The sequence below is a fragment of the Harpia harpyja genome, chromosome 6 (assembly GCF_026419915.1).
Source record: "Harpia harpyja isolate bHarHar1 chromosome 6, bHarHar1 primary haplotype, whole genome shotgun sequence".
NCBI classification, from domain to species: domain Eukaryota; kingdom Metazoa; phylum Chordata; class Aves; order Accipitriformes; family Accipitridae; genus Harpia; species Harpia harpyja.
In genome coordinates this window covers 13,377,040-13,402,228 of record NC_068945.1, presented here as the reverse complement: position 1 = coordinate 13,402,228, position 25,189 = coordinate 13,377,040, and the positions used below count along the sequence as shown (strand labels likewise).

At 37.8% G+C, this 25,189-nt stretch overlaps 1 protein-coding gene across 1 annotated transcript in view; it reads left to right on the top strand.

Annotated features, from left to right (window-relative positions):
* The window catches only part of PIK3C2G (phosphatidylinositol-4-phosphate 3-kinase catalytic subunit type 2 gamma), a 211,250-nt gene extending 188,169 nt beyond the window's left edge, over positions 1 to 23,081 (top strand). Inside the window, exons 31-33 of the mRNA XM_052790705.1 lie at positions 492 to 586; positions 16,325 to 16,450; positions 22,178 to 23,081. Coding sequence (XP_052646665.1) covers positions 492 to 586; positions 16,325 to 16,450; positions 22,178 to 22,330 — 374 coding nt within the window. The 3' untranslated portion in view covers positions 22,331 to 23,081. The remainder of the gene's footprint in view (positions 1 to 491; positions 587 to 16,324; positions 16,451 to 22,177) is intronic.
* The last annotated feature ends 2,108 nt before the right edge of the window (positions 23,082 to 25,189 follow it).

Sequence of the window (25,189 nt, the reverse complement as noted above, 5' to 3'; positions counted from 1 at the left end):
AAGGGAGAATTTATATATGACAGATATAGATGTTGTTTCTGTAACAGTTGTTTTGGAACTGGTCTGGAAACTTGTTCTTTTTTTTCTTTTTTTTTTTTTTTCTTTCTGCTGGGAACTGAAAAAAAAAAAAAAAAAATTCAATGTTTTTAACCAGACAGAAGAATTGCAATACTGACTAGTGTCATCAATGATTGCCAAAAAAAGCCCCAATTATTTGTTACTCAAGCATAAATTTCCCACTGAAATTCAGATTGATGGCAATTAGCAAACAAAAAAATCTCACTGTCAGTGTATAAACAGGAAAGAAAATGAGCACTGCATGTCAGACCACTTTCTTCCATCTCACTCCTTATCTGTGTTTTCTAATTTCATCCCTGATTTAAGCGTGCAATAGGTTCTTTTTATATATTAGTTCGTGTGTACTGCAATACTTTACAGAGGTACTTCCACTGAGCTGTTAACTAAAAATCAAACTATCTGGCCTTTTTTAGGTCCTCAGTCAACTGATCATAAGCCTGGAGTACAATTAGTCATATCCTACGAGAGCACCCGTCTGACCATAATGTTGAAACACATGAAGAACATTGTAAGTAATTTTATCATAATCTATAACTCCTAAGTCCTTGCATTTGCAGAGTACTGTGAAAACACTAATCCTCAAATACCCTTTCTGGGATAACTAATTCTAACTCAAAATAACAACGATGCTGTTCTGTCACCTTTTAACATTTGCTTTCTTCCTTCGAGCTCGCTCACTATGGTTACAGGTATGGGACAGATACAGAAACTGGATTTCCTTAATGGTTGGTAATGGCCTTTTCCAGGCCATATAGAAAACCAATTTCGATGACTGTTCTGGCCCTTTCAGCTGACGCATTTTGATACCAGTCAGATATAAGGCATCATGCAGCGACATGACTTTTTGTAGGATGTCAGCCTGGCATTACTGATTGCTTACCCGTACGCTTCTTCCAAGTCCGGCATGACTGGTCTATGAACAGGGAAGAGCTCGGCAGAGGGAGTAGTGGTGTATTTTAAGAAGCAATGTCATTTGGTGGGGTGATGCTCAGCTTTGTAACATGCTCTCTGTCACAAGGCTAAGTGGTAAATGCTGTGCCTTTCTGGAGCCAGACTATGCGAGGGGGAAGCTGGCAGTGCTCCTGTAGCACGAGACAGGTGAAATTGGCTGATGAGGATATCTTGAGAGATCTAGCTGGTGCCGCGTGTGATCTCTCAGCTGAAGCAGCGTGTCTGCTGTTTCATAATGAGTTCGGCCGCCTAGATGTGCTTTTGAATTCCCAATTGCTCAAGTCTCAAGTAATGGCTGTGGCAAAGAGATCCTTCACTATCTTTGTTTAGCTAGGAGATTAGAGCATTTATTAACTGTTGCAGGTTCTCATTGCATACACTGATGCCGCCTCCATCCCAAACTGAATTGCAATCGCTTTCTCTAAATGGGGCCAAACTGAGGAGCTTACGTGAGCACCAGCCAGTAATAAAATAAGGATGAATGTTTAATTAGTTGTATGAGACACATGAGGCTTACGTAGCTCCAACTGTTCTCTGTTGGCTGCTCTGGCTTCTGATTTGCAATTCAAGCACGTTCATTTTGGTCTATAACATCAAATAAGTCTCTGTTCTGAGACTTGTCTGTTGTTTCCCGTGTGCCACCTTGACAGGTGAGATCAGCCTCTGCCGACAGGTCCCATTTATACAAACTTTACCTTCAGGATATAGTATAAGACCCTCTTTATTTTTTCTATTGTGCTTTTTAAAGCTAAGTGACTTAAGTTCTTGTAAAGTTCTAGTTGGTAGGAGGGGTATATTGAAGTGATTGCCATGCTGGTGATGTCATTGTGAGTTCAGGCAAGTGATGGGGAGATGCACACAAGCAGAGCTACAGATGTTAGAAACAGTCTTTCTCCTTGTTTCCATCATTTTTAAGGTATAGGCTCCTAACAGTGTTCTTTAACTTAGAAAGTTCGAGCAATTTAATTAAATGAAAATAAATTACAGCATAGATAGCTCTCTATAGCAAAAATAAAATCCATGGTTCAGTTCACTTCATTATGGAAAGGGACAATACATCTTTAAGTTATTGTCTAGCTTCTGAAAGTAGGTGACTTAAATTCATTTTAGTGAGTTTGCAGAGAAGTCTTAGGAGTCCAATTCAGTAAGACTAGCAATGATTCATAACTTGAAAATAAGGTCATTGTTTTAGCAGCCTAACTTAGGCAATCAAGTTTTTAAATCCTGGGCTTCTGATTCCTTCCTTCCATCTGGCCATCCATCCATCATCATCTGATCTGAAATATGAAACTGTAGTGCTTTGGGGTACTGTAATACTGGACCGCCTTCAGACTAGTAAGTTGTAACAGAAAGGTTCTTTATCCCATTAATAATCTTCTCAGCTTTCCAGTCATATAGATCAATCTCTCTGACATGCTCTCTTTTCTTTTTCCTTTCCTTTGCTTTTTTTTTTTTTTTTTAGTTGAGCTGAACAGGAGTTTTAAAAGTATGCCAAGATTATATCTTATTCAAGACATGTTAAAGCTATTTCAGGAATATTCAGTCTTTTGCTGAGTCTCACTAATTATATTTTAGTGGTTCATCTGTGCAGAGATTACTCTGCCATCTTGTTTTATTTCATAATTTATAGTAAATAATTTTTGTGTTGCTCTTCCCCATTTAATTTATCTCTTTATAGAGATTTTATGATGTGTTCAGATGTGAAAATAATTGTAGTGGGTCAAATTAATCCCAAATGTAGCTTCACAAAACTGACAGGAATTGTGATAGAGACTTTTGATCCATGTAAATAAATTTTATTTAGTATTTGTGTGGATTTACTTCTAGGGGTTTTAATAGGAGATCTAGATCCTGCCGTACAAATCCTATATTAATATACAATGCACAAGAGAATCCCTAAGGAGGTGGTGCTGTTTATAGCCATTGTCAAGTGTCACACAGTTTTTTTTAAAGGATAAAGTCAAAATAGTGCAATGCTATAGCTTTGCAGGTGTTTTTCATGAAGCTAACCCCATTCATGTGTGATGTCATAGACAAAAAACGCTATAGCAGTTGAGAGAGCATTGGTCTGGTGCAGACTTGCCAGAGGACTGTCTTATCTGGGTGCATGCATGGACTCCACAGTACAGATACTTTTGATCTGATGCATCCACATGTGCCAAATCTGCTGCAGATGTACAAGTCAGTCATCCCTAGATCTGCTTCAGGATGTCCTCTCATCAATATTTCAGTCATGTGTTACGAAAGCCAGTCCTGCTTGAAGAAAACTCTATCAAAATTGCTTCAAAAACCAACAATGGAGAACAGCCTTACGGATTTTGCAACTGGAAAGGACCATTAATCTAATATAACCTTGTGTAGAGCACAAGCTATATTTTTTCACTGAGAAAATACTTGCATCTAGACCAGCAATGCAGACGATGAAACTGTTTGAACAGAGAGATGTAAGACTGGTTGCAAATGGTTGTCTCTAGTTTAAGACTGTGCGTGCACAATGAAGATGAGTTCTGTTAAATAGATAGTTATAAGATACTAATAATGTTTCAGTCTCAAAATTTTTCTCAGCAATTCATAGTTTTATTTGAATCCTCAGAATTCCTTAAGTCAGGTGACTCACATCAGACTCACTACTTCTACTTATGATTTGAATGGTATCACTGTGACTGCTGAAGAAAAAAACTTTAAATCCAATTTTCAAAGACATAAAAGCCTTGATGCTAATAAAATGCAGTTTTCTGAATATACATAGTGTATAATTTTAAGTCAGCCTCTTGGGGCATTACTTGCTCCACTCAAATGCAGACAGTGCAACACTGGGCACTTTATGCATAGGCAGAAAAGGCAATATTGCCTTAATAATAGTGAAGCTGGGCTAGAAGGAAACCTTTGTGGAGGGCTGAACACTGGAGAGGTTATATGGAGAGAGCTTTAAGTCATGGAGGACATGGCAGCAAGAGGGGATGAGACAGGGCAGGCTTATTCTACAAACACAAGAGCACAGTAGCTGGCAAAGTACACCAAGTGGTCTTAGAAGGAAGATACAGGAACCCTGGAGGAGGTTTGTTTTGGCATGTGAAAGGACTTGTTAGCTAAGAACAAAAACAGTCCGGTTGTGGCAGCACAATATGCCAAAAAACGGCAGCAGGCAGGAACAGGAGCATAGGGGTAGTGCTAGGAAGAAAGCCCAAGAGTCCACCTTAAAAATGTAAGGCTCCTAGATCCGTGTAGAAGCTGTGGAGGTGAATTTATGAAAATTGAAAGACACGCAGGTTTTGAACTTGAAATGCTCAAGTCCAGTTCCATTCATCTGTGTTAACCAACACAGAGCATGGGGGATATCACGACCATACCAGATCTTACACAGAGCCGACTATGGGCTAGCTTAGTACTGCGCAGCCAGAAACAGCCAGGCTACCTACTGCTGCACTGCTGGGCTTGCTCGTCTGTTCAAAAAGACACCAGAGGCAAAAGAAGTAGCCATTTCTGAAGTTCAGAAAAGGTTGGCTAATATATTTCTTTTCCTGCTTTGCAGAGAACCAGAAGGGAACAGTGGTTCAGTGTTGGCTTAGAAGGAAGTCTGCTTTGTCTGCTGACTTCATTGCCATGACTTCAGGCATGCCCTGTTTTTCTAGATAAGCAGCTAAACTTTCAATCCTCTCTGCTAAACATTTTTAACCATTACTTCTTGTGGACAGAATAACTCCTGAGGGGTAGTGGGGAGGAGAAACAAAGCCAACTTATCCTGAACCTCATGCCAATAAATGTAAAATGTTACTAGAATTCAGGAAAGCGTGTGTGGGTGATGAATTCAGAACCAATTTTACAGGGGGAAAATTGGCTGGAAGAAAAACTCCTACAGTACTTTCCAAAACTACTTCCAGCTTTCCTTTTATAAAAGCTCTGAAGCTGTCATGTACCACTCTTGGTGATTAATGATTCTGGGATAGCTGATATGTGGGTGACGAATTAGTAAGCAGCTTTAGGCTTACACAGACATCCAGCCTCTTTCCATTTCGTGTCCTACACCATGCGAGTACAAATTGCTTCCAAAAACGTTTGTGAGATGTGATGGCTTAAATGCTTTGGAAAGAAAAGTGAGAGCCAAGCTTTCCCTAAACCACGGGCATGAAATTTGTTTCTAAGCCTGCAGGTGCACGGCTGTAGGGAAGTTCCCACGTACAGTACAGGTAGATGCTCCCCTGCCTTTGCTGGGTTTTGTCTCTAGCTTGAGATGGGTAAGGGGGGGGGATTTTTGTTCAGTCCTAGTTGGTTCCCATTGTTCATCTCATGGGCCCACTAACTTTTACACTTTATGAATATCATTATATAGGTTTAAATGGAAAATATATTATCTGCCAGCAACGCAATGCTTGCCAATTAAATAAAAAGCCACATTATCCTTTCAGAATATTATGAATGTATCTTGCTTTCTTTACTGCAGCCCATGGATCAGCCAACAGGGATTGGGAAGAAGTTGCATAGGTAGGCCAAGCCTGGTCAGTCATCCAAGGATGGAAAACAAGTGGAAAAAAATCTCTCTGAGCTGAACAAAAGTTATTCAGAAAGTATTGGTGACAGAATGAAATCAGCAGCTTGGCTGATGGAGGGCGGTAGCACATTCAGATGGAGTTCTCCCTAGACTGGCACAGAAAAACAGAATAAAAAGCCATGGAAAGAAAGCTCTTGTATGAACTCTAGCTTATAAAGAATGCCTTTACTTTAAAAATGAATGGAAATTAGCTTAGACTATGTTCTCTTTTGGACTGAAAATTAGCTGAACACCTATAAACAAAGGGTACTACTACTCAGCAGTAGTTTAAATTGGGAAGACATGAGGTCTGTTCTTGTGGCACAGGGATTACTGTTGGATTCTAACATATTTGTTATGAAAGGTGTTTGACAAATATGTTGTACAGAAAGTTGTGTTATTATTTCTTGTTAAACCCTTTAATCTGTCACAGTCACAGTACTGCCTCAGCTCTAAATTCTAACTGCTAATTTTTAAGTAATTCCCTACACAGCTGATACATGTCGAATAAGAAAAAAAAAACAACAAAAAACCCCAACAACAACAAACGGTGAGCTCTGTGTAATAATATGAGTGATCTGGGAGATCAAGGTGAATATAAATTAAATTTGCCACTGGTTGCAAATGAAGAAAACATTAAAAACAATAGTGGAGACAGAGCAAGATCAAGAGAATAAAAGTAATTTCCAGAACCCTACAACCAACTTGGACAAATGAGAAGTATTTCCTCAGGGAGGTATAGATCTATATCCTACAGTAATGTGAAGATAAAATAAGCAAATAGTGAGACATGAGGTTGCTATGAGAGATGCCAATGAGAAAGGCCAGATCCTGGTGTCATGGTGCAGAAAGAAAGTAGTTCATCTTTATAAGGCTTTGATAGTGAAATATTTCTCTCAGGATGTTTTTTTAAAACTAGAATACAAGTTCAAAGAACAGTTCTCAGTAGGGTTGCTTGGGAGTGATTGATTCTTCAGGAGTGATTTATTGTTACTAAAACTTAACTTAGTTAAGAACAGACTAACAAGGACACAAGTCAATTGTGCAAATATTTAAGGGAGAAGACAGCAAGGTTCAAGAGGAATTATTCAGGACATTGAGTGAGAACATAAGTAGAAGTAATGAGAGGTAATTAAGGAGTATAAATTGCATGCATCATATAATGAAATGCTGTCTTACAAAGGGAGATGGCAAGCTGTAGAATAGTCTAAAGAAAAGTAGAGGGAGCTCTGTACAATTTGAGAAATTAAAAATAGTCTGGATCATATACAGGCTTTTCTTAACCAATTAAGAAATTGAGAAGAAAAATAGTGCATGGTGAAAACACAGGTAACAGTGTCACTATTTCTTTCTGTATTTTTATATTCATTTACTATCCATGCCTAGGCAAGGAGAGGAAAGAATATGTACATGACAAAAAGATAGAAACAGAACAACAGCATTTGCTTGTGTCTCTTTTCTGAAAGGCTAATTTTCTTTTATACCCTCTAAAAGGTAGCAATGGTGTTAAACCTGAGTGATTTCAAAAGAAAAGCAAAATGGGGATTTATCTTAATTATTTGTTTTCCCCTGTGCTTTATTCAAGAGAGAAGAAATTCTGGGATCTATATTTCTAAGGGTCCAAACTAGATCAGTCTTATCTCAGCCAGTGTCATAGACTTTGCGACTAAATATTAATCTGAAAATTAAATGTTCCATGCATAAGAATAATACAGGGTTGAAAGCAATCAAATTCAGCTTCTTTACAGGCTTGGTGGTAATTCTGGAATAAAAGCTTCAGAGACTTGTTTATGAAATCGGCTCTCTGCATTCTATGCCCTCCACCAACATTGCTTATCCATAGAATAATACAATTTTAAAACATGACTGAACCTTGAGTTCTTTCATCTGTGCAAAAAAGTGGAGTTTAAATGACTTAAAGATAGTAATACAGCATGTGGTTCAGGAACCTAGAACATAACTTGTCACAATCTTTTCTTTTGGAAAAAAAACTTCTATGTGATTCTTACTCAGATCTTTTACTGGGAGTTGTACGTTTAATATATTTGCACTTCTGGTTCTACAGTTACCTTCTTTTATATTATATTTGCAGCCTTGGTAACTTTTTTATACCCACATGGTGCTATGTGGAGCACCCAGTAATCTAATCCTGAGCATTGGTGAAGTTATCTGAAGGGTGTTAGAGCTCAGGAGCTAGACTTAAGCTTTGAGTGAGCTGGGTAGGGACACAAACCATTTCTAAGACATCTTTTTTGTTGTTGTTAATTCAGAAACAGTAGTAAACGCACACAAAGCTCTGTCACTACTTGCTGGGGCTAAATTCTAGCCCTCCTTTTCTGCTACTGCTGATGCTCAGTAAAAGGCAAGAGCCTGTTTTACCTGACAGTTATAGTCACATGGTTGTAGAGACTCTTCCTTATTTCATTTGGGATTGCATCTGTTCTAATACACAACTTTTTCTGGATCATCAAGGCAGTAGATTACTCTTTTTAAACATGTCAGTTCCTTTCTTCGCCTTTTTCAAAGTGTTCGATTCTGGTTTCAGAGCTCTATAGAAATAAAGGCTTGGAAAAGAAACCCTCATGATGTTCTGGGTATCACAGGCCAGCTTTCATTTTATTTACTTCGTTTAAGCAGTTAGATGGGCTTTCCTCTCAAATGACTGAAGCAGATCAGAAGCATTTTATGTAGTTCTTAGGAAGCCCTGAAACTTTTGGGATCCAGCCCGTTTCCCAGAACTGTCTTTCTCCTCATGAGAAAAAAAAAAAAACACCTGGTTTTGTTAAATATTTAACAAATAATACTTATTCATTTAAAAAATCCCACTGCCTGTATGCCTTGGCCTAATTGGAGTGGAATTCAGTTTGAAACTAAGATGCATATATATAAGATGTGATGGCATTCAGTTGCCTGATCACGGCTATTTCGAATACCATGAAGTATCTTCCTTGACCTCCAATGACCACTCCAGAATGGTGCCAGTTTCCCATAAAGCCTATGTCATATTTCCAACGCCATACACACCTTTTGTCATCTGAGGTGACGTGAAGCAGCAGTATTTTAGAAACTGGATCCTAGTCTAGATGCTCAAGCTCTCATTTCAATCAGTGGAGACTTAAGTCCCAACTCATTTTCCTAAACATATAGGAGATGATCTAACACGTTCCACCTGGCCTCCAGATGCCACTGCAGAAAAGGATGACCTCAGGTAAGGCCTGTGTCATGTCTGACAGTTTATGCAGTTATCTTAAGCATCTTCTGTGTCTCAAATGGTGCCAGACACCAATGTGTGGGCAATTTAACCAAGCAAAGCTAGGAGATGTCCACAATATGAAGAGTTGAATCTTTTTCTGGCTTCCCTCCTTGACAGCATTACAGAGATCTGCTTAGACTTTACTAGGAACTTACATACCTACTGCACATATGCCGCAGGATAGGTCAACACCTTGACATTTAGCCCAGAACTGGTGTGTGTGTTGCAGGGCATTAACTGTGACGCTTTCCTTCTGTCTCAGTGACTGAGGGTTAGTTTTTCCCATCTGACAGACAGGAGACCTTGGAGAGTGTTGGTTGGTTCACTCTTTAGAGATTTTGTGACTCAGGACAGCACTAGACCATATTTTTGCCAGCGTAGTTCTTCCCATTAGGAATGCAGCACATAATCTTTTATTAACAGCTAGACTGCACAAGTCCTTGCTACTCTACTACAAAGCCAAACCAGTAAACCTGCACTTTTTTTTTTGCCAAAAAGCCTTATTTCACTTGGGAGAGAAAGGGCTGGAAGAAACTACAGTGACAAAAGCACTGTTTTTCCTTGAATTAACAGCACCCATATTAGACACTGTTTGCCCATTTGGTGCACTGACAAGCTGCGTGCAGAACAGGCAGGTTGATGAGGTTGTTGAAGGTATTGGACTGCACAAAGTGCATAAGCTGTATTTGGAGATTCAAATCGATAATGCAGATAGAGTACCTTTGCATTTTTATCATAGTAAACGACAAAGCTATCTGGAGGCTTGCTCCACTGACACTACCAGATTTCTGAAAGGTTAGAAAATGCCTGCGCAAAAAATGCTTTCCAGAACTTCCCTGAAACAAAATATATGTTGTTCTGAAACAACACATCTTTTTATTTCCCTACATTAAATTGAGATCAAGTTCATTTCTTTTTTTGTTGCTTTGCCATTGACCTCTGTGTCAATGACCTCCGTCACAGTGTGTCTTCTCTGTTTATGTACATACCCGGATGCGTGCATGAGATAGGAAAGAAGTTACAAATAGGAATGAAGCTGCTCACAGAGAAGAGGGGGGAAAAATTTGGATCAGAAAATACAATAAAATAAAACTTATCTTGCAGAGAAGCAGTTAAATGTTTTCAAATTTTAGGTGAAACAAGCAGTTGTTTGGGAAAAAATACCTTATTTGTGCCATCACTTTTTGCCAGTTGCTTTTCTGTTTTGTCTTGCCAATAGCAGACAGTGCAGGGTGCAGCATAGCAATATAGTGGATTATCTTCTTTTGTAATTATTATTTAATTACTGCAAATGTGATTTTATTTTTAATTTGCTTTGAAGTAATTTGAAAATATTTTGTGAAAGCAAAACTAGAAGCTTGGTAGCACAGTAGAATAGAGGTGTTCAGTGCCTTGGGATATGCAAAGCTTAAAGGAAAAAAAAAGGAAGGGTCATCTGTCCCATCTTAGGATTTATGAAGTAACACCACCACTGCCCATTCACACAGCAATCCCATTTGTCCTGAAGGTTTATGTATCTTATTAATCTGTTTTTTGAAGGAACCTCTTGCTTTGTAATATCATTTTCTTAGTGCTGATTATTTTCTCAGCTCTTTAAATTTAGAATTAGCCCAGAGGTTGTTATCTTTTTCTAAGGCAAAGGCTGCATTTGTTAATTAAGCTGCAGCTTACAAAGACAGGGTTTAGCCTTTCTCTGCTAAGTTACACATGGACTCAGAGAAAGTGAAAGACAATGTAGCAGCAGTGATGGCTTTTCCACATTTCTTACTACTTTTAATTTAGTCAAGAGGCAGCTAGTAATTTATACAGGTTACTGGGGTGCACAGCTGCTTTCTTCTGTGGATTTTTTCCTAATCCCTCATTACTGGATAATAATCAAATCTGCCTCATGTCTATACTTAATATATAAACATCTTGCTTTGTAGCTCTGAAGGTTTTTCTAACCATTTGCTATAGTGATATGATTTTTAAACACATAAGGATATCTCAATATTAAACATGAAGGAATATTTTGTAGTCCTTTATTCACCATGTAGAAGATAAATTCTTATAGCAGTGCACGTAAGAGAAAAACACAAGATGAAGGTAAAGGATAGGAAAACTGAGAGTTAGAGCTGCTGGACAGAGCAAACTTTTTTTTTTTTTTTTTTTTTGGAGCCAGTAGCTGAGATGGAAGCCTTTCTAAAGCCTGGAATACTTTTTTTCATTGAAGAAGCGGAAGAAAGCAACTGAGATTTTAAAATGTCTGGGAAATTAATTTGGGGGGAAGAAAGGAAATTATTAATAGAGGAGGAAAGGTGGCATTAGTTAATACAAGTTACCTTTGACCATTTTTTTTTTTTTTGTCAAGATTGTTGAAAATGAAAAATGGGAAAAAGAGAACAGCAGCTGGAACTATCAAATGTTCAGGAGCCATCAATCTGTTTCACTCTAGGACAAAAAGTGGAAAAATACCTGCACGTCTAACACTAAGAGAAACTGATGACAATTTAAATTTGAGGCAATAGTCACCTAAAAAGAAAATTTGATGTTACTTAGGAAGAGGTGAGTTTTAAAAAGCTTCACAATAAATTATCCCTAAAGTGCATTTCTTAAAAATCATAAAACTTTATTTAAAATTCATGAGAGTAAGGCCCAATATTCATATTGGTTACTAAATTGCATAGTTTAATATATGGCAAATTTTGAAGTAGGTAGGCCTCTCGTAATGCTAACAAAGAATCCATGCTTAAGGAGAGTTGCGGATGGTTAGTAATGATCAAGGGAGAAAAGTCATCAGGATAATGTAATTCTTGTGGAAAAATTAATTGAATTTCATCCATTATTTCCCAGCTACAGCTAGTATATTTAAAATTGAATTACACAGGACACAACCTATCTACATGGGTTTCTGTAAGTAAATATCAATACTTTTTTGGTTTTGGAAAATAAAATTGGAGTGAAAAATGGAATACAGCCATAACAGATACATGTCTGTATTAGTTTTTCAGTATTGAATTACAGATGTGGAGAGAAGTAAACCCAGAGTATCATTTCCTCTGCCTCACTCCCCTTCATTCTTAAATATCTTCATCACCTTCTGCCTGACTTTAGAAGAAAATAACATTTCAAAAATAAACGGGTTTTTTAAACGTATATACAGGCAGTTGTAACTGACTTCCTTAAAAACATCAGTCATTATCAAGGTCAAGTAGGCAGGTCATTCTCTGAGAAAATTGTTCAGTCGTGGCTTGTTTGTATTTGAAGAAAACATAGGGAGTCAGCTTCTAAATTTAACTCAATTTTTTTTATTGGCAGATCAAAATCACTGGGGGTTTTTTGTCCATAGGCACAGCAAGGAGAGCTATAGCATTTCTGTTGGAAACTTGGTTTTATACCTTTTCAGCCTTACAGATTTTTGTATCTTGAATTTATTCACAAGCATACACAATTGAATATTTAAGACAGTAATTTAAATTGGGAGTAACTTCTTTTAAAGAAAGTAAACTTTATTTTTGGCTTAATGAAATGACTACAGAATTAAACATAAATAGAATTCAATCTAAAACTTTGGGGTTTTCTGTTTGCTTGATCACAAGTACATTCAAGCTCTAAAAGTTTTGCAAAGTAGTTGAAGTGCAAAATGGCATTCCCAAGGTATCCTTTGATTTTCCTTCTGGCCTGGACTATGGACAGAAATCAGTGACTTGTGAGCCATTAATAATAACAAAGGGGTTTTTGCTGGATTTCAGAACTACTCATAAGCCTGCATGAAATCTTACTCTGTGTTTATAATGGACCCAGAACAGATATTCTTTGGTGCAAATGAGACTGGCATTTAGGTCAGATATTCTTCATGTTTACCTAAGTTTATAAATGTGCCAATGCAGTCTAAGTTAGAAGTGAAAAGATAATCCTGAGTGGTTGCTCACTAAATGTGACAGTATAATATGACAGAAGACATAATCTTTAGAAAGAAAAAAAAAAAATCTGATGTTTTCTCCATTCTCCTTTATTCAAACAAATGCTCAACTCATACGTGAAAGCCTGAGAAAGGACTAGTTTGCTTGGTATTTTTGCCTGCCATGTCAGTTGTCTTAATAAAACAGTTTACTTCAAATTTCACCTACTTTAGATTTAGAAAGATAGTTCTGCTGCGTTAATACTGCTCTTGTTTTCACACTACGATTGTCAAACTGCCAAGATCCCTCTTTGTCCTTGCTAGGGAGCGTCTAAGAAAGTACAGCTCCTTCCACAACGATTGCAAGTCTTGTCTCAAGAAATCCTTTGGTGAGCAGGCTCTTCACATGAAAAGACTCAACTATTGTGCCAATCAAGAGAGAAGCCAGCACAAACTCATCATATGAGCTACCCATACTCTGCCCTTGCAAAGCCATGACTGATTTATACCTGCTCTTAATCTGTAGTTTTGAATGATTAGTGTGTAGTGGAACAGAACCTTTCTAACAGTCAGACACCCTTGTTAGATGTATTGTGTCATAACAGGAGGCAGGGGAGGGCAGTTGAGCGGTGGAAGATGTGATCTGGCTTGAAGAGTGCTCAGCTGAAGCTTTTTGATTGCTTGATGGCATAACGGTGCCACTGAAGATGGAGAATTGGGAGAACTGTGGAATTTGGAGTGGCCTGCTTGCCTTTTCTCAGCAAGGGAAGATGAAGTGGGAAATGGTATCTGTAAAGCAGAGCGAGGAAAAACACCAGCACCCAACAGCCAGAACCGAGATCTCTAGTTGGAATTCAGGTGGCTGCTGTTTAAATTACCTGTAACAGTCTGGCCACTGATTGCTAGTATTCAGGAAAAGTGGCTTTGTTTTAGTTCTGAAAGATCCCAGAGCAACTGCTCTGCCTTGAGTTTTCTTCTCTGAATGGCTAAAATATTCTCTTTTTTTATTTTCTCTCTCGACCCTCTCCTCCCACTCACATCTTTCAACACGTATTTAGCTACATTCAAAGGGACAGTGAGGAAGTAGTTTTCTGTCCATCTTTCACATGGTCACAGCACTACTGCAAAGTGCCTTCCTTAGATTTTGGGAGGAGTCGGCTGATGGAGGAAGGTTAGTTGGCTGAAGGCTAGATAATGTGCCAGCATTGCAGGGTGCAAGGAGCAACTCAAAGGCATAGTGACAATTTTAGCTGACTTTTTTTGGATTCTTCACATGTGCTTCTGGATACCCAGGTCCTGTTAAACAATCACACAGCAATCAGCTTGGATTCTTTCCCTGGCAGGTGAATGTCAGACTGAGCCTGTTTCAGAAGCAAAGGACACTGCTGGGATCTGTGCCTTTGCTGTCCTGAGGTGTGCAGCAGGGCACAGCACTTGTGACTACACCCTGGCCTATCTGGGCAGCTCAAAGAGGAGCAGAACCGAATGCATGCAGCCATCCTCTCTGTTACTTTTGTAGCCCGTTACCTACTGTCTGGGCTCCTCAGCCCAGTGCCCTTTGCAGCTGCTGCTGACCTCAGCTTTCAAAATTAGCTCTGACATGGTCCCTGGCTAGGCAATACATTGCTGGGATGATTTATAAAGCCTGACATTTTACAGGACTCTCCCTGTACTGTATTTCCATGCTTGAGATAGTGAAGATCATTGTGCTGGGTCTCAGCAGTTTTGCTGATAATGTCTTCTTCAACAATGACACACACCCCCGCCTTTTTTTTTTTTTTAAACCATGTTCCCTTTTTTGTCTGAAACAACTAAAATCTGTTGACCTTCAAGTTACAGGGATGCTTATCTATTAATTGAGAAGGGAAGAGCTTGATTATAGTTAGGATCCTCATTGCTTGGACTGGTATTTAAGGCTATATTTCTTTCTCCGTCCTTATTTTTAAGAGACTGTTCAATTTACTGTTATTTGTAATCCTTGATTGACGTTTTAGTGTAGTCCTAGATCAATAGAGATGGCCTTTCAAATGGACAGTGTAAATTATAAATCCTGCATTAACAATATGGTACTTTGTCCTAGGAAAAGACTTGTTAGTTTCACTGCCATTTAAAGACATTCTTCTTTTGGCTGTTGAATCCCATCTACCTAAATCCCATGTATATTTTAAATAAGATGTACTTTGGGGAGCTTAGCAATAGTAACATTAATCGTTCATATAGTGCTGACAATATATAGTGATTTCAGTAGTGCATCTTGATGCTGTATAGTGTTAACAATAGCAATAATAAGCTTTGCAGTTGACCACATCATTTGCCTTGAAGAGTCATTTCAGGTAACAAAAACCACAGATTTGTTGTGCAAGAAGTGGTTGCTCACACGCACAAGCACTGTTTTTCTTCCCAATAGAGAAGTTATTTATTGCTAGGACACCAGCGGTTTCTCCTATCACAAGGATATGTTGTTGATAATGCCCGTAGAAAGCCCCATATTTCTAGACACATACTGTGAATAATCAAAATCTGAGAGATGACTTTATTCTGAGACAGGTAAAATTACAATGGGAAATATAAATGCAACTGTCTGTGTAATGCTTTGGGTTCATCAGTTCCAAACATTTTAAGATCTTTTTGCCTACGTTTTCATTTGCATTGTGCCACTGGATTGCCTGTGAGCTGTCAGGTAAACTTGCTGCCTAAAATGCTGATAACATGATTAAAATTACTGATATTTTGATATGCTCCATTTTGTGCTTTCTGATTGTATGCTGTGTTACCAACACAAAGGTTTCTGCTTAATTATAAGGTAAGCACTAAGTGACATATGCTGGCAAGGTACCTGTTCCATAGGTCTTCATGATTATGTTTCTTGTGTGTTCTTTTAAAGCCTCTTATGCTACTAATGTGTTTTCTGAGTAACTGTAATGTTTCTTTAGGAATAACCTTACAACTGTTCAGAAGTTATCAAAAAAATCTCCACCCAGCAGCATTAACTTATGCCTGAGCCTTGTTAATAGATTGCTCTGATCTCGAGTAGCTACCATAAGATGGAATATCTGGAATATTGTTCAATAACCTGAACTGGAAAATTGCAGCTGTGTGATGGGTGAGATCGGAAAGACTGTTATTATAAGAATCCTATTCTACCCATATTGCAACAGGAAATGCTCCTGGGTCTTCTATAGTAATATGCTTTATGAAACACCCTTAGAAACAATCAGTTCTCCCGAGCATCAGCACTGCTATTTAGGGGTTAAAATCAATAGGAGCTTACTAGCTAGAATCCAGTTTCTATGCATTGCTCTGGAAAATGGAAGGGCTACACTTTGTATCAGATTAAGCTGAGTTAAAGTAGATTGAGGCTTAAGGGTTTTTTCCATCAGAACGTAAAATATTAAAGATAGGCAATTTTACCTTGTTCTTGTATTATTTCATTTCTATCTTCCTGATTCAATATTAAGCTGAATTCTGAGAATTCCTGTTGTTTACTGCACTAGCACTCCAATTTAGCCAAGATAATACTGAGAATGTAACATGTTTCTGTGTCTGCTTAAAGTCCAGATTTCATTTGGTACTTTTTATTTGTTTTCCTTGCTAGAACATGGGCATTCATTTTTATGACCGTTTTGTTTTTCAGCGCCTCCCAGATGGCTCTGCCCCAAGTGCACATGCTGAATTTTATCTTCTGCCGGATCCTTATGAGGTCAGTCGAAGAAAAACAAGAACAGCTCCAAAAACCTCTGACCCTACTTACAATGAAATTGTGAGTATTATTCACTTTCTTCCACCATTTCTTACTTGTTTGATTTCCTTTACCCACTCTTGAAATAAAATAACAATACATCATTTAGAGCTGTTGCAATGAGTACAATCAAAAAGAAGGAACATATCATAAGCTGAACCACAAATGGAGACAATCTTCTGCTTTGCATCTTTCTCAGAAGTGAAACAGTCTCTTTGTCTTTCTCTTCAGGAAAGCAGTTGGATTATTCACACTGCTCTGTCTTATACCATAACCACTGTTACACATTAGCCAAATGAGACCAAGCATCATTGCACCAAAACCTAGGCTGTTTTGAATGCAGATTTGTACAATAACATAAAAAGTACTAATTGAATGGATGCCGTTATTCAAATTCACATTGCAAATAGACAACCAAATTGGTTGTCGCTGTTCTAAATGATAACACAATAATAAATAGCCAAGTTCTTTTTATGTCAAAATGCTAGCAATTCACAGCCATATATAATTACTTTACACACCACTGAAGTGCTCACTTCTCTGGGGTGAAAAGAAACATTTGCATGGAGAAGCATTTACAACAGTATGGGAAGTGGCATAGACTGTATTTTTTTGTAGGGGCAGATGAGATTCAAGCAGTAGGTGGGATTAGAAATTATAATTCTTACATATAACTAATCTCCCAAAGATCTCAAAGCAATTTACAAATGCTCTTTGAGCAGGCTTTAAAGCAGAAGGCATGGAAAATATCACCACTCCACCCTGTTTCATAGGTAAGATATGATGAAGCTTAAGTTAGTCAGCTGAGACTAAGAGTCCTTATCTCCTATTTTCCAAGTCTTGGGGTTTTAATATTTTTCTTTTTTCTTTTCCTACATCTATTTGATTACAAAAGTTGCCTACTTACACTGATGACTTCCAGCGCTTCTGTAAGTAGGGTCCTTGAGTAGCGTTGCTGCTAACAGCTGAGACAGATTTCCATCCCTATGGTACTGCAGTGGAATAACAGGGAACTAGGCTTTACTTTTTTGTTATGTTCTTTCCTTTTTTTTGCCATCAAAGAGACAGTGGAATGAGTCTAACTGACCTGTCTAAAGAAATTCCTTTACATTTGAAGGAAGCAAAGGAATATAATATGATTATATAATAACATTCATTATAAAGTAACCAAAACGGAATACAGACAAGAACCAGCCAGTAACACTGGAAGACAATTATCTTTCTAATCATTATTAGACCAAGTTGAATGCAAGAAAATCCAAAATCCTGCCTGCAATAGGACAGTAGTCACTGGGAGGAGATTTAATTGTGGTTAACAAGCATTCCACTGCTGTAAAGAGAAATTCCATGAAAACTTTAATATCCTTTACTCAAAACTTGCAGCCTTCTTCACAGATGCTCAATCTTTTTCACCAGGAACTGCTAATCACAGTGGGGACATATGGTTCCATTGAACTTGGACATTTCAAACCCGATGCTTGTGCTGTTAGCAGCTCTGTTCTTCCATATGTGATATCATTCTGTATGCATTTTCTGTCCAAGGCTGGTAGACTGAGGCAGAAGCTGCCCCAGGGAAGAAAAACTACTAAAAATATAAGTCAGCTGTCTTTTAAGTTAGTTACTGTCCAAAACGCTGTGTACAGAAATGTACTAGCCTTTTTTATGAGTTCATAGGTTTTTATTAAAGCCAAATGGCTGGAAGGAAGCTGTATATTAATTTCTCTCTGTGTTCGAGAATGAGAAAATTCTGAAATGTTCTTCTCTTGGGTATTTTTGTTTTGAGTTTTGTACTTTTATTGCTTATGACTGCCTACAGCAAATTATCAGCCTTGCAAAAGTGCATTTTATTTTTGATTTTTACTCGTGTGTGAGAGTAAAGACGTGAAAGTCCAGGAGGGCTGACAATAGAATGAACTATGCCAAATGTTTTAGAGTTGCTTTTAACAAGTGCTCCTTTTTTCTCTTGTTCCTTTATTTGTTTTTTGGAGTTTGTTGCATTTATGCTGGTATAACAGTGCATTAAAAAAATGATGGTTGAGAAGAGGAGGAGAAAGAACGCGTAAAAATGAAATGCAGTGTAAAAAGAATAACATACCTGCTTATAGACCACTGTTAGGAATAAATAAGACTTACTTAGGAGGTTCCAGAGTAGTTTAGTGAAAACAAAGAAAGTAAAAAAATTGAAAATAAATCCTAATTATTTAAGTTTAAACTCTTGCCAAGAAAAGTTGCAATGACCAGAACCAACTGCCGTGGGGTCTTGCTCATATGTGTAGCATTTGCCCTGACACATGCTTCAAGGTCTCAGTTGCCCTCAGTTTGTCTCTTGAGTGCCTGCATGTACATGCACCTGTGAAATGAGCAAACCTCCCAGCCAAAGCAGAGAGTGCATTGCCATAATGAAGCCAGAACGAGAGGGAACTCTCTCCATCCTGCTCTTGGGGTGCAGCCAAATGTGAGCAAATACACCTGGGCCCTATCAGTCTGTTAGTGTTACTGCAGTTACCCTCGGAGCAGAGGGGATGCTGGCCTGCAACAACCAGAATAGTCCCAGCAAGCCTGATGGAGGGGGAGGAGGGGATCTGTACCAGGAGCCCCAGCCGCTCCCTCCAGCACTTTGCGTCAAAGCTAATTTGGACAATTAAAAGCAAATCTAGGAACTGTGCCATGGCTACCTAAGGAGAAGCAACTGTCCCGCATTTGCAATTAAAATGTCATTAGACTCCTGTAGGTCAACAGCGCTTCTCTTTCTGGAGCCAGGAATACTTGAATTCCATCCCTAACTGCCCCACTGATTTGCTGCATGGCCATGTATAACTCACCTCCATTTGATCTAGCTGTATAAATGGGAGGCAAATATTCTCACTACACAATCATTTCAGGATTTAACTGTTCTGATTATGAAATTCCGGCAAGTGGCATTTGTTTTATCCACATACTAATTCAGCTATCTTCAGACTTTTCTTCTGTCCCTACATCCTGATGTTATATACCTTGCTCCAGCTGAATTTGCAATACCATTTTAGAAACAGTTTACTGGGATCATTTGAAAACCACCCACCCTGCACTGTAAGGTCTTTCATTGCTCAAAGCCTCTTTTTGTCCAAAGATTGAAAGTTGTTCATTACCCCAGTTCACGCCTGTTGTGATCCATCGTACTGAAGATTTCTTAGCTCTTAAAACTTACGTACACTTTTTGGTGATTTAAAGCACAGCTGAAGATGATATCTTTAATGTATTGGCAAAGAAACAAGGCACCTTTCTACAGTGATGTTAGCATCACTTCAGTAATCAAATCATAGATTTATTTTAAATTATATTATCGCTTACTGTCCCTGTCCTTGCTTTTGGGGTTTTCTTCATCATTTCACTTTGATTTTGGTGGGGAGAAGCCATTGGGGAATTTTTAATTCACATACAATTTGGTGAAATAGGCACAGCAAACATCAAAACCGAAAAGCACCAGGAGTGACTTTCATGACAGCTGTTCCAAACTATGACTTCCAAAGGTTTCTAAATGGAAAAGGAAATGTTTCTCCCTGGTAAGATCCTTCTGGTAAAGTCACTTAAAAAGAGTGAGTAGGACAGTTTTTCTTCCCTCCCCCCAACCTGTGACAGAGGCTGTTCATCCCCACAGCACCGATTACCCCCCTACACCAGAGAGCTCGGTGTCCTGTCTGTTGGTGCTTGCCGCCAGGGTAGCCTGCTGTCCTCTCTGTTTGGCCCTCGCTGCAACATCCCTGCAGCTTGCAGTGCAGACAAAATCACTCTGTGGTCCCACAGACTGGGCAGCTGAGGCCAGCTAGGGTTGTCTGGGAGAACCAACAATTTTTTGCCTCCTGGGTCCACCCGTGAAGTTCAGAAGCACCTTTCTGTTGCCACTCAGTGTGAGGAACATTGCTGGGACTGAGCCTTTATAAACTCTATCCCTGCCTGAAGGACGACTCCCATGGCCGTTTCTGCTTCTTATAACTGGAGGTACAGGGAGGACTCAGCAGTCCAACCTGCAGAGATCCAAGCTAGAGGGGGCTCAGCCTGACTTCTCTTTTCCTCAGCAGTGCCATATGTATAGACTGCATTCAGATTGCACAGTAAATCCAAGCAGGTTGTACAGCAAACGCCTTTTAGGCAGTTTCACTTTCCGATTCTCCTGAAGTGACAGTATGTCACTGCGTTTGCTTTTTAGACTGCACAGAGAGATTAAAATTTAAAGCATTTTCCAGTGCAACTAAAATAGCAAAAACATTTCCAGCCATACAAATTTTAGATTAAATGTACTCCTCTTAACAAAGCTTACCTTTCAGGCCTGAAACTAGCTGAGAGCATTCTTTCACATTTTATCAACCCACATGCAGTTCACTCGGCAGTTTTTGATTAATGCAGAGACTGAAACATAAGAATCTGTTCTGAATGCAGCTCATTCTTGTTAGCCTATCATGCCATATTTTTTTTTTAAAACTCAGAAAATACACCATTAACATTTCATAATTAACCTCTCTGTGTTCTCATAGTATTAAGGTAATTTCAAGGATATTTTAAAAGCTATAGGTTTTAATAATTTTCTAAAGACATACTAAGCAAGCTGCCTCATTTAATTTGAGAACTATTAACAGCACTTCTTGAGTAACAGAAAGATCCAAATTTACTAAGTTCCACTTGCTAAATTGGGTCCAATCTCAGAGATGTTCCACATTTACAACTTCTACCAAGTGGGCTGAGCTTTCTGTCATGTTTAATATTTCATGATTCCATTAAAAAATGTAAGTGTTTTATAATAGGTACATTTAAATACAGTTAGCATCCAGAATCATGCATAAAATTATTTGTATTGAAATAGTAAAATTTATACAGATAATTATTTTCCTTTGAAAATTGTCTCTTTTAAGGTGTGGGTTTGTTGGATCTAGAACAGCTATGAAACTTTACAGAAGTCTTGATTAGAAGAAAATTTTGTTTTTCTTTGGCTTGATCTTTTTTAATTCTGGTATGTAGCACAAGATTTAATCACAGGTACAGTACTGAGAAAAAATTCTGAGATACTGTGCATTGATGTGAGACAACTTTATAAGACATATCAATGTAACATAAAGTTGCTTTAAGGCACTACTAAGGAACATGTAACAAATAGAATATACATAGGTTAAAAAAATCAACATCAAAACTGTTTTCCTGGGTTTTTTTTCTGATTTTTGCAATACCATTTATCAAAGTATCTGCTATGGAAAGATATTTAAAAATTATAATAACCTACCTTATGTTTTCATGCCACTGCCTATGATGAATACCCTCCATCTGAACCTCTCCTACAGAAATTCAACCATATTATCATTCCCTGGTGAAGTTCATGAAGGATCTGATATTTCCTCACACTGAGTTCAAACCTCTGCTTAAGTTAGATTTTCAATTTTCATGGGGAAAATTATATGTACCTGTTTTTTTTCTCAAGCATTATGCAACACAAGTTTCAGATTTATTTACAAATGCTTGGTAATCAGATTTCATAAGCCTAAACTGGTAGAATCTCTCTTATATAAGCTACATAGTGAGTTTACCTCAGAAATATATTTTACCTTAAGTGAAGTGAATTTGGCTTGTGGCTAGAAGTTTATAATTCTGGAGGGCAGTTTAAAGCAATTATTACAAAGTTGTAAGCATCATCCTGAATGCTGTATAGAAGTAAGTGTTTTGTCTATCAAACAGATTCACAAATTCATATGTTTTTTTCTGTTTCACTGTATATTATTTCAGGTTGTGTATGACAAAGTCACAGAGCTCAAAGGCCGTATACTGAAGCTTGTTGTGAAAAGCAAAGGAACATTTGTAGGAGCTGTTAACATTCAACTGAGCAGTGTCCAGTTAAATGAAGAAAAGTGGTATCCACTGGGAAACAGTGTAATTTAAATGTCGTCTAAGCTAATTCAATTATTTATCCACTAATGTTTCTTTATCCCATTTCCCCATGGTACATTTTGTCTCAGTTGCCCTTGAGAATATGCAGTCCTCTGCTGATCACACACCTTAACATTTCTAATCATAAGGCTGTTGTCTTAAAATTGCTACCATCTTCCTGCAACAGATTCCTCTCAGTATGAGTTTAAGAAATCACATGCTAAGAACTTGTAGCAGCATGCAAGAAATTCTTACGACGGCAATAAAGATTTTTGGTTTGTTCATATTAAATAGTACTGTAAAAATACTAAATTCTGTACACATCAAAGTGTGGGGCCTAATTCTTTGCCCATTAATTCCACTGACTGTGTTGAAAAAATGCTGATAATGGTGTAACTTATCAGCATCTGCTATGGCCCCACTGCGTATGATGATTTCACCAGAGAATCATGGAATGGTTCCCTGGCTGCCAATACATTTCAGATGTCTAGCAAATTTCATGTTATCTTATACAATCAATACCTTTTTTTTTAAAAAAAGAGCTTAAAAGCTTTGCACTTTATACATTTTCTGCAGTGTGTGTTAGTGTGCTTTTAACTTTTTATATAATGTAGCATTCAATCCAAATATTAATTTGTCAATAAGATACGTCATTGTTTCTTTTAGTCTGACATCCAAGAAGCAGATATAACTGGTGATTTGTGAGGAGAAAGGAGGAGGGAGAAGCTAATATTCACAAATAAATAAAACATATTGAATGTGAGCTTTCAGTGTGGTATTTATTTAAGATCATGCTACAAGGAATCTTTGTTCACCAGCCTTACCGCATTGCACTGTTATGCTGCATAAGGGAATCAAGTCAATACATGCATTGACCTCAGGGCTATAAAATGTATATATACATATTAAACAATGAACGTGAGTGGTTCCTTTGAGTTCGCTGAGGCTAATTACCGGCTCTGTTCTTCAAAGCATTTTTACCTAAATTGAGGAAGCACTTAAGCACATCTTTAAACATTTAGCATGTGAGCAGCTATAATGAACTGTCCATTACTGCCAGCCTGTTACACACACATAGCTGACTGTATATATATATATATATATATACACACACACACACACACACCCCTTTCCAGGACCAAGGGCATATTTTTAAAGCACAGGAGATGTGTTGATTTGTGATCTGATATGCTGTAAAATTTTAAGTTACCATATGCTAAGTAGGTCTGACAATTGTCCTACCAGGTGGAAAAGTGGTCAACAGAGGGATAATAATGCCAGAAGCTGAAGATAATTGCCACCTTCTCCCAAAGGACACTCACAAATCAGTCTTCAGAAGGAAATGTTGTATAAAGCTCCGGGAGTGGGACTAGGAGCATTATTTAGGAAACTAAATAAGCTGGAGTTTTTCTCAGCATCAAACCAATTGACTATGTCACTTGGTCAGTTTTTATCTGAGAATAGATACACCAGATTGCCTGGGGAAATTAAACTCCTCCTCAGTAAGGGGAGGTGCGGGGAGCTCTGCTTGAATATTAATATTAGTAGTATACTTCAGAGCTGAAAAAAGCTATAAAATATTTACCACATGAAAGGTATATTGGCTAGCATACAGATATGATCACTACAAAGATTAGGAAGTAAGTCTAACATTTTAGATTCTAGGCTCTCCTGGGTAAAGAATCAAGTGACTTGTCACTCAAGCACAGAAAACACATTGAGGTCAGCTTAAAATCTTATCAAATTACCTGACCTTACAGTTTAATATCGATTTTAGGTTCTTCTTAGTCTACTGTCTTCGTTTCCTTATTATACCTGTAATGCAATTTTCTAATAGTGTTATTTCCTGTGACATTTTCTAATCATTGTTTACCACATGCCCTGATTTTCCATCTTAGAGCAGCATTAGATAAAATACCATTAAAATGGCATTAAATAAAAAAAGCATTAAAATATAATATTGTCAGAACTGTCTGCAAACATAAGCAATACTGTTTGGTATTGAAGAAAGAAACCTATCAAACATCCTTTTTTTTTTTTTTTTTTTTTAAAAAAAGCCATGTTTGAGTAACAAGTCTGCAATTAACTGGGTAGATATAATCCTGTGGAAGCTCAACAATACTTCAGCTTTGTAAGGAAGATGGGAAAATGGTGTCTTATGGGCAAGATCTCAGGCAAGAAGTTGTCCTCAGAGATCTTTCTTAAATCACCCAATCAACCCTTGCCTTTTCTAAAATTCTTCTAGTCCACCTCAAAGCATTGTGCTTCCTGAGTTCACAGTAAGATGTATCCTGAGCTCCCCACTGCTGTGAGGAACTTAGCCCTTTACAAATCAGTCTGTGAAGTATTTGCCTTTCTTTAGTAGCAGGATGTTCAAGACTAGGCTAAGAAAAGGTACCAATATTATCATCTGAGTTTTTATCATTTTAAGAGCTGGGTTTTTTCTCAAAACTATTTTATCAGGTAGCAAAATTACAGTAGACATTAAAGAGTTATAGCCCAATCAGAAGCTGCTGTTATTAATTAAAAATTTACATTGTATGTGTAATTTTTCCTGTTCCCTTGGAAAGATACAATGGTAAGAAATTTTGTTCAATACAAATAAAAATGTCAATGTAATATGCTTATAATTTTGCAGTCTCAGATCATAAATATTAGACTATTATTCTCACTAAGTAATTAATCATAATTTTGAAATTACCTGCAAATGAAATTATTACCTGAATTTTAAAAATGTCAAAAAAACTTCAGTCTTTATGAATTAGTTCTAAGTAATGGTAGGGCCAATGTCAGTAGCCATTACTTATTCAGGATACCATTTACTCACACAAGAAGTCCCATTAGCTTAACAAAATCATTGAGAACATGCCG